Source organism: Thamnophis sirtalis, unplaced genomic scaffold, assembly GCF_051295495.1.
Source record: "Thamnophis sirtalis isolate CommonGarterSnake01/CBP01778 unplaced genomic scaffold, rThaSir2_p1.2 scaffold_15, whole genome shotgun sequence".
Taxonomy (NCBI): Eukaryota; Metazoa; Chordata; class Lepidosauria; order Squamata; family Natricidae; genus Thamnophis; species Thamnophis sirtalis.
In genome coordinates this window covers 45,978,646-45,993,794 of record NW_028261395.1, presented here as the reverse complement: position 1 = coordinate 45,993,794, position 15,149 = coordinate 45,978,646, and the positions used below count along the sequence as shown (strand labels likewise).

Sequence of the window (15,149 nt, the reverse complement as noted above, 5' to 3'; positions counted from 1 at the left end):
TACCTACCTACCTACCTACCTACCTATCTATCTCTATCAATCTATCTCTATCAATCTATCTCTATCAATCTATCAATCTACCTACCTACCTATCTCTATCTATCTATCTATCTATCTATCTATCTATCTATCTATCTATCTATCTATCTATCTATCTATCTATCTATCTCTATATCATTTATATCCATCCATCCATCCATCCATCTCTCTCTCTACCTACCTACCTCTAGCTCTCTATATCTATCTATCTATCTATCTATCTATCTATCTATCTATCTATCTATCTATCTATCTATCTATCTATCTATCTATCTATCTATCTATCCTCAGTCTCTATCTATCTACCTACCTACCTACCCATCCATCTATCTATTATTCCATCCATCCACCCATCCATCTATATCAATCTATCTTTATCTATCTATCTACCTACCTACCCACTTATCCATCCATCCATCTCTATCAATCAATCGTTCAATCGATCAATCTCTCTCTCTCTCTACCTACCGATCCATCCATCCATCCACCTTTAACTATCAAACCCATCCACCATCCTGGTGAGCTGGCATCGCGCATGATCAAAGGCCAGCCTCCATTCCACAAGAGCCAAAGGGGGGGAGGTACCTGAAAACTGGAGCTGCATGAAGGCTCTCTCGCTGGCCTGGCCACTTCTCTTCTCCGCGTGCAACAGCGTGACGGAGCCTCCTTGCAACCACAGGTTGAGTTTGACCAGGACGTGGTCCCTCTTTGTGAAGGTATTGATACTGGAGACATCGGTAGCTGGATCAAAAAAGTCGTCAGCCCCTGGTTTGTGGGAAGAAAAAGTAAAAGTAAAAAAAAAAAAACTAAATAAGATCAACCTAATTCGATTTATGAAGCTACTAATTATCAGTAGCAGAGTGGGTTGATTTGTGAGGTCCTTGGTGCTCTCTGAGCTTGGTGATATTTCTTGTAGACGTTTCGTGACCCAGCTAGGGAACACCATCAGTGCTAGAAGGGAAGGGGGTTGTGGAAAGGCGGAGGAGGAGGAGAAAGAATGAGGAGGAGGAAGAAAAGAGGAAGGAGAGGAGAAGAGAAGAGAAGAATAGAGGAGGAAAACTGTCGTGTCCTTAGTGCTCTCTGAGCTTGGTGGCATTTCTTGCAGACGCTTCCTGACCCAGCTAGGGAACATCATCAGTGCTAGAAAGTAGAGGGGTTTGCCCATGGAGCACTGATGATGTTATCTAGTTGGGTCAGGAAACGTCTCCAAGAAAAACAATTACGTTCAGAGAGCACCAAGCACCCCACCAAGGACGCTGCCTCCATCCAGGGAAACGCGACTCCTCAACTCATCCCGCCCCCCCCCCTCTCCGTACCCGCCACCTCCTCCGGCCGCCACTCTTCCGCTGGGTCCGACAGGAGCCCTCCGATGGTCTCGGTTTCCAGCTCTTCTTGGGACTGGCTGTGCCAACCTCCCCATCCGGGGAACCAGGACTGAAGGTAACGCAGCATCCCGCTGCTGCTGTTCCGGCCGCCTTCCAGCTCCACCTCCGAGGCCGAATCCAAAGAATCGGACAAGGGCTCCTTAATGCTCTGTGGGAGGATAAGTCCATCGTGAGAATGCAGCTGACGTGGATTATGCCATGTTTGTGGGCAAACGCCTTCCAGCTCAAGTAGATATGTATCTATTGGAGCAACGAAGAGGACTAGGGAACTGGAGACTAAAACATTTGAAGAACGGTTGCAGGAACTGGGTATGTCTAGTTTAATTAAAAGAAGGACCAGGGGAGACATGATAGCAGCCTTCCAATATCTCAGGGGCTGCCCCAAAGAAGAGGCAGTCAAACTATTCTCCAAGGCACCTGATGGCAGGACAAGAAGCAATGGGTGGAAACTAAACAAGGAGAGAAGCAACTTAGAACTGAGGAGAAACTTCCTGACAGTTAGAACAATTAATCAGTGGAACAGAAGTTGCCTCCAGGAGTTGTGAATGCCCCAACACTGGAAGTCTTTAAGAAGAGGTTGGATAGCCATTTGTCTGAAACGATGTAAGGTTTCCTGCCTAGGCAGGGGGTTGGACTAGAAGACCTCCAAGGTCCCTTCCAACTCTGCTATTATATTGTATTGTATTGTAATTGTATTAATGAAAAGAAGGACCAGGGGAGACAGGATAGCAGTCTTCCAATTTCTCAGGAGTTGCCCCAAAGAAGAGGGAGTCAAGCTATTCTCCAAGGCACCTGAGGGCAGGACAAGAAGCAATGGGTGGAAACTAATCCAGGAGAGAAGCAACTTAGAACTAAGGAGAAATTTCCTGACAGTTAGAAGAAATCAGTGGAACAGTATATGCCTCCAGAAGTTGTGAATGCTCCAACACTGGAAGTCTTTAAGAAGAAATTGGACAACCACTTGAAGTGGTTGTAGGGCTTCCTGCCTAAGCAGGGGGTTGGACTAGAAGACCTCCAAGGTCCCTTCCAGCTCTGCTACTGTTAAAGACGGACACATCCTTCAGTGTCACATGAGACCTTCTCCCACGACCGAAGCTGCCTTGCAAATGGGCATTGCAACCACGGGGATCTGATCGTCCATCTTCCCCCCACCCGAAGTGGTACCTATTTATCTACTCATGCAGAACGTGCTTTCAAGCTCCTTAGGTGGGCTGAGGCAGGTGACGGGAGCTCACCCCGCCGCGCAGTGCTGGGACTCGAACCGCTGGAGCCAGGACCATCTCCAGAGTCATCAAACCACGGAGCCGCCGCACTTCTCTCGCTAACGGTCAACCTCTAGTAAAAACCCTTGGGTGCATCACTCACCTCGGCCAGCTCCTGCAACTGGTTGTAAACTATTTCCCGTAGGATTTTCAGCTCCTCAAACGTCTGCTCGTCTTCGATGCGTTCCACTTCCTCCTGCAGGCAGGAAAGGAAACCGTGAGAAACTGCTGAGGGAGTCCTCGATGTGCGACCGCCACTGAGCCCAGAGTCGATGTCGCCGAGCGAGACGGTTGTTAAGTGAGTTTCGCCCCGTTCTCACAACCGTTCTCACCGCAGCTGTGTTAATAGAGTCACTGCAGTTGTTACGTTTAGGCTGTTAAGTGAATCCGGATCGACTTATCAGAAAGGTGGCAAATGGGGGACCACAGGATTCCGGGACATCGCGACCCGCCGTAAATACGAGCCCGTTACCCAGAACCTGAATTTTGATCACGCAACCCCGCAGGAAGGCTGCAACGGCCGTCTCAAAAACGAGCATAAGTCGCATTTCCCAGTGCCATTGTTAACTCTGGCCACTAAATGGATAGCTGTAAGTCAAGGATTGTCTCTAACAAGAGGAGGCACTTCCAAATTAGAACCGTGCGTGCGAGCGAGAAGCCCGACCACGTCGCGCCAGTTGGATGTACAGTCCTGCACACCAGCTGTTCTGAGCGAGGCTTCCCGAGAGCCGGAAGCCAACTCCTGGTCCCGACAATAACCCCTTTTGTTAATTGACTGTGAATTCACATCCAGCAAAGTCTTTCAAGGGAGGATTTACGGTCACAGCCCTTATCTGGCTTGGAGAGCTGCCAGGCTGAGATCTGCAAAACTTGGCCAGGAGTCTTGGAGAGTCACGAGCCAAATAAGCGAACTAATAGCAGTAGCAATAGCAGTTAGATTTATATACCGCTTCATAGGGCTTTCAGCCCTCTCCAAGCGGTTTACAGAGTCAGCATATCGCCCCCAACAACAATCCGGGTCCTCATTTTACCCACCTCGGAAGGATGGAAGGAGGCTGAGTCAACCCTGAGCCGGTGAGATTTGAACCGCTGAACTGCAGAACTGCAGTCAGCTGAAGTAGCCTGCAGTGCTGCATTTAACCACTGCGCCACCACTAATGGTCTTCTGCAAACTCCACTCCCCTTTCGCTCCTCTTTTATTCCCTCTGGGAGGGGCCATTCACCGTCCTCCTGAGGCCTTACTCCCAAGTCGACCCCTGTTCTTTAGTTCTTCCCTTCATCTAGCAACTCTGCGCATGCGCACACTGGGAACAGGCTCCAGCTGTTCTTCTGCCTCACTGATGTCTGACTCCGAAGGCAGCTGGTAACTGTCGGACGGCCCTGGCCCCCTCTCTGCCTCCGACACAGAGCCCTCCTCAGAGCCTTCCCCAGACTCCAGGACTGGCCCATCTTCCTCCCCAACCCTCCTCACTCCCCGAATCTGCTGGCGGGCCACAACACCAGCTTGGCGTACACCTCAAGATGTCACAGACTCCGAGTACCTGCTCCTCCTCCGTAAGCAACAACTCCTTCAACTTGTTGCAGTACAACTCCGTGTACAGGACGGCGTCGCGGGCACGGCGCAAGGCGAATTCCCAGGAATAACGCTCCTTCTGCTCTCTGATCTCGGCGAGGTGGGCGTTCAGAGCGAAGAGCCACCACGCTTGGCAGCTGGAACGAGCCAAAATGAAACAACGTTGAGCCACTGGGGCTAGGTTAAGGAGGCGGGCAATAGAAACCAGGCCCTTAAATCCCTGCCATTCATAAATGAGGAAAAATAAAAATAAAATAACAACTCGTACTTTCCAGTCACTGTGACTTTTGGTCTCCATTTCCTGAATTTGAGCTGTCGTTCTTTCTATCCAGCTCTTTCAGAAAATCCATAATTTGCCGGTACTGCATCTGAACGAATAAAATAACGGATAATGGTTAGTTGGCGGAGGAGCCTCCTGGAATTTAAACAACGCAGAGGGAAAAACCAGTATTTTCCCATTAAAATATCACCCACTGTTTTGAGAAGGCAGAACTTGCCGAGCCATTGAAAGTCCTCGACTTACGGCCACGATGGAGAAACCCAAAGTTTCTGTGGCTAAGCAAGACAGCTGCTAACTGAGCTTCGCCCCATTTTACGACCTTTCCTGCCACAGCTGCTAAGCGAAACGCTGCAGTGGTTCAGTTGGTCACACTCATGGGATGTCATGACTGTGTTGTTTGGCAGTTGCCAGTCTCAATTAACGTCGTTCAGTGAGGACTAGGTTTCCCCCCACCACCCCTCTTAGGGGCGACTGGATGGAGCTGAGCATTTGCTAGCCGGATTCCCTTCCTGACGCCTATGCGGAGTTCACAGCAAATATTTACCCTCCGCGCCCTGGGAAATATCGACCTAGGAATCAAATGCTCCCCGTTTCGAGTGGGAGGTGAGCGTCTTTAACACTAGGCCACCACTCAAAGTGGTAGAACTCCCTGTAGCTGCACGCAAACCCATCTCCGAGAGGAATTTTGGTTCCCCCCCCCCCCCGATCCACCTGAGAAAGCTTCAAGGGGATTGTTTCCAGCTGGATGTCGAACTCCAGGCGTGGCATATTCCGCGACCGGAGGGGCTCCTTGGAACAATTTCTCTTGAGGAGGGCAGAAGTGCATACGGGCTCCACAATGTAATCGTGATCCCGGCGTTCCATGCTGTTATCCATGGCTTCCTGGAAATCAGGATCACGTTAATTCAGGGGTTTGTTTGCTTTTTTAAAAAAAATCTTGCTGATGTTAACAGATCACAGATGAACAGAGGCGGAAGGGACCCTGTGGGTCATCTAGTCCCACGCCCCCCCCTCCCCCGCCCAAGCAGGAGACCCAACACTATTTCTGCCAAAGGGTGGGGCCAATATTTTCTTGAAAGCCTCCAGGGATGAAGCTCCCACAACGTCCGAAGGGAACTTGTTGATTGTTCTCCCTGTCAAGAAATTCCTCCTTATTTCTAGGTTGAATCTCTCCTTGCTCAGTTTCCATCCATTATAGCAATAGCAATAGCAGTTAGACTTATATACTGCTTCATAGGGCTTTCAGCCCTCTCTAAGCGGTTTACAGAGTCAGCATATCGCCCCCAACAATCCGATAGATAGATAGATGATAGATAGATAGATAGATAGATAGATAGATAGATAGATAGATAGATAGATAGTAGATAGACAGACAGACAGAGATATAGAGATAGATAGATAGATAGATAGATAGATAGATAGATAGATAGATAGATAGATAGATAGATAGATAGATAGATAGATAGATAGATAGATAGCAATAGCAGACTTATCTACCGCTTCATAGGGCTTTCAGCCCTCTCTAAGCGGTTTACAGAGTCAACATATCGCCCCCAACAACAATCCGGGTCCTCATTTTACCCACCTCAGAAGGATGGAAGGCTGAGTCAACCTTGAGCCGGTGAGATTTGAACAGCCGAACTGCAGAACTGCAGTCAGCTGAAGTAGCCTGCAGCGCTGCATTTAACCACTGCGCCACCTCGGCTCTTTTATTCCTTGTCTGGCCTTTGGAAAATAGCTTGAGCCCCTTCCTCCTCTCTGTGGCAGCCCCTCAAATATTGGAAGGCTGCTATCATGCCTCCCCTGGTCCTTCTCTTCCCTAAACCAGTGGTCCCCAACCTTGGCAACTTTAAGACCTGTGGACTTCAACTCCCAGAGTTCCTCAGTTGGCTGAGGAACTCTGGGAGTTGAAGTCCACAGGTCTTAAAGTTGCCAAGGTTGGGGACCACTGCCCTAAACTAGCCAGGCCCAGTTCCTGCAACCGTCCATCGTGTGTTTAAGCCTTCCGTCCCCTATGCACGTGCACAGAGGGGGGCGTGGCAGTGGCATAAATTCGACAAAAATAAGGAAATTACCTGCAGCTCCCCAGGGAGCATGTCTCCCCACAGGCTGCATTGGCTGTCCCAGTAGATGCTGAAGTCGGAAATGTCCAAACGCTTTTTCTTCATGAGCTCTTCCACCTCCGAGTTAAGAAAAAGTGACACTTTTAATAACCCCATTCTTGCACCGTTATTCTTGCCGTACTTCCTGCCTTGCAGGGAAAAACAACAACAATGGCTCTGCGGGAAGCGGCGTTCTTCTTGGCAGGCCCGGTCTCTCTACAACTGCCGATGGGTAGTCCCGGGAGAAAGCAGGGATGAAACGCTACCGGTTGGGGGCCGGTTCGCCCGAAACGGTAGTAAAAAAATGCTACAGGTAGCAAAATAATAATAATAACAATACGTTACGACGTCCTAGGCCCCTGGGTGGGGCCCGACTAGTAACCAATGCCAAATCCGGCGAAACAACTGGCCGCTGTGATATAATTGTATAATAATACTAAAAAAAGCTTTAAAAAACTGTTCAGACAATCCCACGTTGCACAGCTGATCTTTGGAACTCTTTTTTTTTTACTTTTTAAGTATTTTTTTTTACTACAGGTTCTCCGGAAACGTGGGGGGTGGAGGTCTGTTTTTGCTCCCAGCAGCCTGCTAGGCCAAAAAAACGGGGAATGGAGGATGCTGAGAAAGAAAGAAAGAAAGAAAGAAAGAAAGAAAGAAAGAAAGAAAGAAAGAAAGAAAGAAAGAAAGAAAGAAAGAAAGAAAAAGAAAGAAAGAAAGAAAGAAAGAAAGAAAGAAAGAAAGAAAGAAAGAAAGAAAGAAAGAAAGAAAGAAAAAGGGAGGGAAGGAGGGAAAAAGGAGAGGAAGGAAGGACTGCAAACCTGGCACTAAACGCAGCTTCAGAGGATAACCCAGGGCTGGAAGACTTCCAGAAGTTGTGAAGGCCCCAACTCTGGAAGTCTTTAAGAAGATGCTGGATAGCCATTTGTATGAAACGGTATACGGTTTCCTGCCTGAGCAGGGGGTTGGACTAGAAGACCTCCAAGGCCCCTTCCAACTCTGCTATTGTATTGTATTGTATTGTAAGGGACCTGGAGGTCATCCAGTCCTGTTCCAGCAGGACATTGTTAAAGTGAGTTTCTATATTTTGATCCCCCACCCCCCCAGTTACATGACTACATAGCCATTTCTATTTTATTTTAATCTCTATTCTATTCTATATTTTTTTCTGCATTCTGTTCTGTTCAAATTCTATTCTATTTTCTGTTTTATTCTTTCTATTCTATTTTAATCTCTATTCTATATTTTTCTGCATTCTGTTCTGTTCAAATTCTGATCTATTTTATTCTATTTTAATTTCTATTCTATTTTACTTTCTATTCTATTTTACTTTCTATTCTATATTAATTTCTATTTTAATTTCTATTTTAATTTCTATTTTAATTTCTATTCTATTTTAATTTTTATTTTAATTTCTATTTTAATTTCTATTTTAATTTCTATTCTATTTTAATTTCTATTCTATTTTAATTTCCATTTTAATTTCTATTCTATTTTAATTTCTGTAAACCACTTAAGAGAAGGCTGTGAAGCCCCATGAAGCGGTATATAAGCCTAAGGGCTACTGCTAACCGCTATTGCTAATTTGTGTTCAAATCATCTTTTGTAGGGGTATCAGAGCTAAAACCGTACAGACTGAACCACTAAGGACAACTCCTGGCATACGCTGAGGCTATACGCACCGAGGCTTATATGGGGTGGAAAGGAAAGGCAAGGTTGTCATATCACAACTGTTTGATCAATGCTCACTCACCGGCTCATCCGTGGCATTTTGCATGGATACGTTTTTGATGCAGATGCCGAAGGCAAAGGGCTGGGATGGATTGGAGACCCCGTCCTCAAATCTCAGGTGTACGTCTTGGATGTTTAGCTGAGAAAAAAAACACGGGGAGCGTCTCTCTTAATGATGCTTTCTAAAGGCTGGAGCAAACGTTACCAACACAGCTGGCGGGCAGAATGTGGGCGTTCTTGCTAGCACAGATAGTCCTCGACAGAGCCGCGAATCCCTGTTGCTAAGCGAGACATCGGTTAAGCGAGCTTTGCCCCGTTTCTTGCCATTTAGGTTGCTAAGTGAATCCCTGCAGTTGTTAAGTGAGTGGAATCAGGTTGATCCCCCCCCCGCTTGACTTTGCTTGTCCGAAGGTCGCCAAAGTGGGTCGCATTAAGTCGTAAGTATGAACTGTATTACATATTAGGCAGATGTGTTAACCACTAAGCCACAAGGTTCTCCTCCTTTATCAGCTGAGCCAGGGAATTTCTGTCTGGATGGTCTCTTGTGTCGAGCCGATAGACAGAGAAAGGAAGCAGTAGGCTTCCTCCCATATTTGGGCATACCAGGGGTTGTGACACTAAATACATACCTATTTCCCTGGCTCAGCTGATAAAGGAGGAGAACCTTGTGGCTTAGTGGTTAACACATCTGCCTAATATATAATACAGCCCAGGTTCGAATCCCAGTAAGGGTATGGCTAGCTGATGAGAGCTAAATAGCTTGAAATAGATCTATACTAGTCTCCCTTTATTTATTTATCAGCACAAATACCACACACACACACACACACACACATATATACACACACACACAAGTATATATTAATCACTGCCCGTTTGAATACATAAAGGAAAAGGGAAACTAGAGAGTTTACAACTGAAAAAAAGGGGACTGTTTTTCACACTTATGGCTGCGGGGGATCAAAATCCGGACCGTTGGCCACCGACTCCATTCACGACTGTCGTAAGACGAGGACCACCCACCCCATCTGGAACTCTTCGCCCGTCCGACTTACTTCGATGTTCTCCACAATCTTGGTGACGACGGAGGCGGTGACTGAATACCAGTAAGACTCTCCTATCTGCTCCCGTTCTTTCTAGAAAAAGAGGAAAGGCGGGATTCGAACTGGCAGAGGAGACAATGAAAGAGCCAAGCAAGCAGCCTCAAGACCCTCACACCCCCGTTTTAAAATTAGAATAGAATAGAGATAGAATAGAAATAGAATAAATAATAGAAATAGAATAGAGAATGGGGAACAGAATAGAAATAGAATTACAATAGGAATAGAATATAGACAGAATATATTCTATTCTCCTACTCTATATTCTATTCTTTTCTATTCTACTCTAGTCTTATTCTCTTCTCTCTTCTATTCTATAAAAGAACATATAGAATATAGAAGAATAGAACAAAACAGAACAGAACAAAAGAATAAACAGAACAGAATAGGAGAAGAGAAGAGAACAGAACAGAATAGTGGATAGATAGAATATAATAGAATAGGAGAAGAGAAGAGAATATAGAATAGAATAGAATAGAATAGGGGAATAGAACAGAGCAGAATATAGATAGAACAGAACAAAATAGAACAGAGGATAGAATAGAATAGAAATTAGAATAGAGATTAGAATAGAATAGGAATAGAATACAGATTAAATAGAATATGAGAATAGAACAGAACAGAATAGATGATAGAATGGAATAGAATAGGAGAATAGAAAAGAACAGAATAGAGTAGAATAGAATGGAATAGAGGATAGAATAGAATAGAATAGAATACAGATTAGAATAGAATATAGAATAGAATAGGAGAATAGAATAGGAGAATAGAATAGGAGAATAGAACAGAGGATAGAATTGAATAGAATAGAATAGAACAGAACAGACTAGAACAGAATAGAGGATAGAATACAGATTAGTATAGAATATACAATAGAATAGGAGAATAGAATAGAATAGAATAGTAGAATAGAATAAAATAGAATAGAATATAGAATAGAGTTTAGAATATAGAATAGAATAGAATAGAATAGAATAGGAGAATAGAATAGAATAGATATTAGAATATAGAATAGAATAATTTGGGGTTCTGATAAAAGCCAAGATTTTCTTTTTCCTTTTCAGAGAAAACGGGCTCACTTTCCATTTCTCTTCCAGAGCGAGGAGAAGGGCTTTCTTGTTCTCCTTATCCAGCAATCGTTCTCTCGCTTCCACGAACTCCTCTTCCTTTTCCGGCGAGCCGATGAGGTACAATTTTGACACCGAGATCACCCAGGGGTCGATGTGGGGACGGTAGAAGGGGATCTGCAGGGTGATCTTGCCAATAAACCCTACAAAGGGTGGGAGGAGAAACGTGGCGTGATCCCGGGTGCGGGTCGAAAGGGCCTCAGGCCCACGCCCGAATGTAAAACGGCCGTCCAAGCGGAAGGATCCTTAAACCTGGCGCCAATAACGTGCCCGTGGACTTCGACTCCCAGAGTTCCCCAGCCACCAGCCATGGGGAATTCTGGGAGCTGAAGTCGACAAGTTTTAAAGTGCCCGAGGTTGGAGGGCCCTGTGTTAGAGGGCTCATCCCTCCCTCCGCTCTCTCCCTGCCTCTTGTTTTTCTCTTTTGTTTTCTTTCACTTTCTCTTTCTCTCCTCTTTCTTTCAATACCTTTCTTTCTCTCCTCTGTCTCTTCCCCCTCTCTCTTACCTTCCCTGTCTCTTTCTCTCTCCTCTTTCCCTCTTTTGCTCTTTCCTTTCTCTCTCCTTTCTTTCAATTTTTCTTTCTTACTTTCCTTTCTTCCCTCCACCCCTTTCTCTCCTTTCTTTCAATTTTTCTTTCTTTCTTTCTCTTTCTTCCCTCCACCCATTTTTCCCTCTCTCTCTCTTCTTTCTCTTTCTCTCCCGCTTTCTCATCTCCTTTCTTTCTCTCCTCTCTCTCTTTCTTTCTCCCAATTTCTTTCTCTCCTCTTTCTCTCCTTCACCTCTCTCTCTTATCTTCCCCGTCTTTCTCTTTTTCTCCTCTTTCCCTCTTTTTCTCTTTCCTTTCTTTCTTTCAATTTTTCTTTCTTTCTCTCCTTTTTCCCTCCACCCATCTTTCCCTCTTCTCTCTTCTTTCTTTCTCTCCCCCTTTCTCATCTCCTTTCTCTCTCCTCTCCCCTTTCTTTCTTCCAATTTCTTTCTCTCCTCTTTCGCTCTCTCTTACCTTCCCTGTCTTTCTCTTTTTCTCCTCTTTCCCTCTTTTTCTCTTTCCTTTCTTTCTTTCAATTTTTCTTTCTTTCTCTCCTTTTTTCCCTCCACCCATCTTTCCCTCTTCTTTCTTTCTCTCCCCCTTTCTCATCTCCTTTCTCTCTCCTCTCTCCCCTTTCTTTCTTCCAATTTCTTTCTCTCCTCTTTTGCTCTCTCTTACCTTCCCTGTCTTTCTCTTTTTCTCCTCTTTCCCTCTTTTTCCCTTTCCTTTCTTTCTTTCAATTTTTCTCTCCTTTCTTAATCTCCTTTCTTCCCTCCACCCATCTTTCCCTCTTCTTCCTCTTTCTCTCCCCCCTTTCTCATATCCTTTCTTTCTCTCCTCTTCTCTTTCTTTCTTTCTTTTTCTTTCTCCCAATTTCTTTTTCTCCTCTTTCCCTCTCCTGTCTCTCTTCCTTTCAATATTTCTTTTTCTCTCCTTCCTTCCTTCCACCCATCTTTCCCTCTTACTTTCTCTCCCCTTCTTTCTCGTCTCCTCTTTCTTCCTCTCCTCTCTTTCTCTCTGTTTCTTTTCCTCTCTCTCTTTCTCTCCTCCACACACCCCCTCTCCCAAATACCTACCAGCTTTCACTTCGAATGGCAACACTTCCTTCAAGGCATCCTTCTTGAGTGGCAAGTTCTCCAACTCAACGGCCCCTGAAGGAAAAACCAAAAGAAAAACTTAAGACAAAACTTTCCTTTTGAAGATATCACAGAATAATCTAGATAAGGGAAAGAGACAAGCTAATGGCTTGCCACAAGTCGCACAACGGTGTGTTTTTGTTTAGCCTAAGAGAGCTATAAGGTTCTTGATCGCCAGAAAGAAAGTCCAGGCGGCAAGATTTGGCCCAGATCTCTCAGGTGGCTCTTACCTTTGAGGAGAGCGACCGAGAGCTGGTCTGTGTTCAGGTTGCTGACGTATTTGCCCAGGTAAGTGTTGAGGACCCACGCGATCAGCCCTTCCAACATGGCTAAGCCCCAAGGAGAAGAGGCGGCTCAGGCCGTCATCCCCACGTTCCTCCTTCCATGGTTCAGAGAAGGCGGCGCGGAAGCAAAGATGGGCCTGTGAAACAAGAGGTCCGGAGAGAAACCCGGTTAAAAGTGTGCTTCCTCAGACTCAGCTCTACGTTTGCACGTGTGGGTGTCAGGCCAACAAGTATTTGTTTAAACTTAATAACTGGGTTAGCATACAACTTACTTAACCACTGTGTTACTGTCATTGTAGCGTTTCTCAACCCCAGCGACTGGAAAGATGGGTGGCCTTCAACTCCCAGAACTCCCCAGTCTTAGCAACAACAACAACAACGACAAACCAAAGTTGCCTCGTTTTTTTTCTTAAGTGAAGTTCAACCTTTGATGGGGGAGAATTGGTCTATTTCCTGCCTTACCAGGGGGCTGGTCTAGAAGACCTCCAAGGTCCCTTCCAGCCCTGTCTATTTATTCTGTTCTGCTCTATTAGCTGTGATTTCTACTGTAAAGGATACATTCTATTTGAGGATTTTTATTATTATTTTGTTTTTTATCCTATTATGCCGGCGTTTTATATATATATATATATATATATATATATATATATATATATATATATATATATATATATATATATATATATATATATATATATATATATATATATATATATCGAATGATAAATGACACTAAATACATACCTATTTCCCTGGCTCAGCTGACAAAGAGGGAAAACCTTGTGGTTTAGTGGTTAACACATCTGTCTAATATATAATACAGCCCAGGTTCAAATCCCAGTAAAGGTATGGCTAGCTGATGAGAGCTAAATAGCTTGAAATAGATCTATACTAGTCTCCCTTTATTTATTTATCAGCACAAATAAAACACACACACACACACACACACACACACACACACACACACATATATATATATATATATATATGTATACGTATATACGTATATACGTATATATATATCTGAATATATATATTCTGTCTTTTTATGTGGGTGAGGCTCTACTTCTGTTTTATTTGACTATTGCTGCTCTGTTTTATTTTGCTGGCCCTTCTCCATCCTTGAATCAAATAAAAGTAAAACAGGTGTTACAAATAATATTTTTTTAAAATCCGAAAGGAAATGAAGGAAAGAAAAGGGAAGGGGAAGGGGAGAAGGAAAGGAAGAGGGAAGGAAAGGGAGGAAAGGAAAGGAAGAAAGATGGAAGGGAAGGGAAGAAAAGAGAAGGAAAGATAGAAGAAGGGAAGGGAAGGAAGAAAGATGGAAGGGAAGAAAAGAAAAGGGAAAGGAAGAAGGAAGAAGGGAAGGAAGATAGAAGAGAAGAAAAGAGAAGGGAAAGGAAGATAGAAGACGGGAAGGGAAGGAAAGGAAGATAGAAGGAAAGGAAGATAGAAGAATGAGAAGAAATGACGAAGAAGGGAAGGGAAGGAAAGGCAGATAGAAGAAGGGAAGGAAGATGGAAGGGAAGAAAAGATAAGGGAAAGGAAGACAGAAGAAGGGGAGGAAGATAGAAGAAGGGAAGGGAAGGAAGATAGAAGAAGGAAAGGAAGATGGAAGGAAAGGAAATGTTGAAGAAGGGAAGGGAAGGAAGATAGAAGGGAAAGGGATAGAAGGAAAGGAAATGATGAAGAAGGGAAGGGAAGGAGGAAGAGGGAAGGAGAGGAAGACAGAAGAAGGGAAGGAGGAAGGAGAGAGAAAAAGGAAAGAGAAAGAGAAAGAAAGAGGGTGAGGAGGGCAGGAGGCAAGGAAGAAAGGAAAAAGAAAGAGAGGAAAGAGAAAGAAGAAGGGAAGGAAACAAGGGCCATCAAACAATACATTAATTTCAAGTCAAACTAGTGGGCAGTGGGAGGCAGAGAGAGGCGGTGGCCCTTTTAGACAACAACACAATCACACACTTTTCCAGGCACTCCTTCCTCCCCTTTGCCCCCCCCCCCCCCCCGCTTTCCCGTGGAAGAGAAGGAATGCCGTCATACTTGCCTATCACACCCAGATCAAAAGATTCGGCGCTTATAAAAACCCGGCCGCTGTGCCAAGATTTTGCCGGCTGAAAGTTATTTTCCCATCGTTGCTTCCTTGGGAAACAACAGAAAAGAAAGAAAGAAAAAGATTAAAAACTTTTGCAACTCTATGATAAGAGCACAAGATGGGCTTTGTAGTACCAGCAACATGGGTACTGCTGTGCTTGTTAAATACCAGATTTTGGTTGGGTGGAGAAGGCAAATTTACCTCCTACATTATTGGGGAAAAAGGAACAGCAGAAAACACAAGCGGTCCTCGACTTACGACCACAAAGATCGCGTTGCTAAGCGAGACGTTGGTTCAGTGAGATTGCACACCCCCCCTTTTCCGAACTTTCTTGTTGCGGTTGTTAAGTGAATCCTTGAAGTTGTTCAGTTAGCCACCCGGTTGTAAAGTGAATCTGGCTTTTGCAACAAACGGGGACTGCGACCGTCATAAAGACGAGTCGGTTGCCAAGCGTCTGAGTTTTGATCACCCCGGGGATGCGGTCCTAAGTTGCTTTTATTGGTGGCGGCGAAACTCCCA

The 15,149-nt window shown here is 44.8% G+C and overlaps 1 protein-coding gene across 1 annotated transcript in view; it reads right to left on the bottom strand.

The window, feature by feature from the left end:
• VPS13D (vacuolar protein sorting 13 homolog D) overlaps window positions 1-12,684 on the bottom strand; it is a 123,686-nt gene extending 111,002 nt beyond the window's left edge. The window contains 13 exon segments of the mRNA XM_087701822.1: window positions 625-804; window positions 1,356-1,572; window positions 2,790-2,882; window positions 4,228-4,396; window positions 4,528-4,585; window positions 4,588-4,627; window positions 5,251-5,421; window positions 6,615-6,719; window positions 8,392-8,508; window positions 9,425-9,505; window positions 10,549-10,739; window positions 12,201-12,275; window positions 12,491-12,684. Coding sequence (XP_087557948.1) covers window positions 625-804; window positions 1,356-1,572; window positions 2,790-2,882; window positions 4,228-4,396; window positions 4,528-4,585; window positions 4,588-4,627; window positions 5,251-5,421; window positions 6,615-6,719; window positions 8,392-8,508; window positions 9,425-9,505; window positions 10,549-10,739; window positions 12,201-12,275; window positions 12,491-12,587 — 1,594 coding nt within the window. The 5' untranslated portion in view covers window positions 12,588-12,684.
• Between the last annotated feature and the right edge of the window lie 2,465 nt (window positions 12,685-15,149).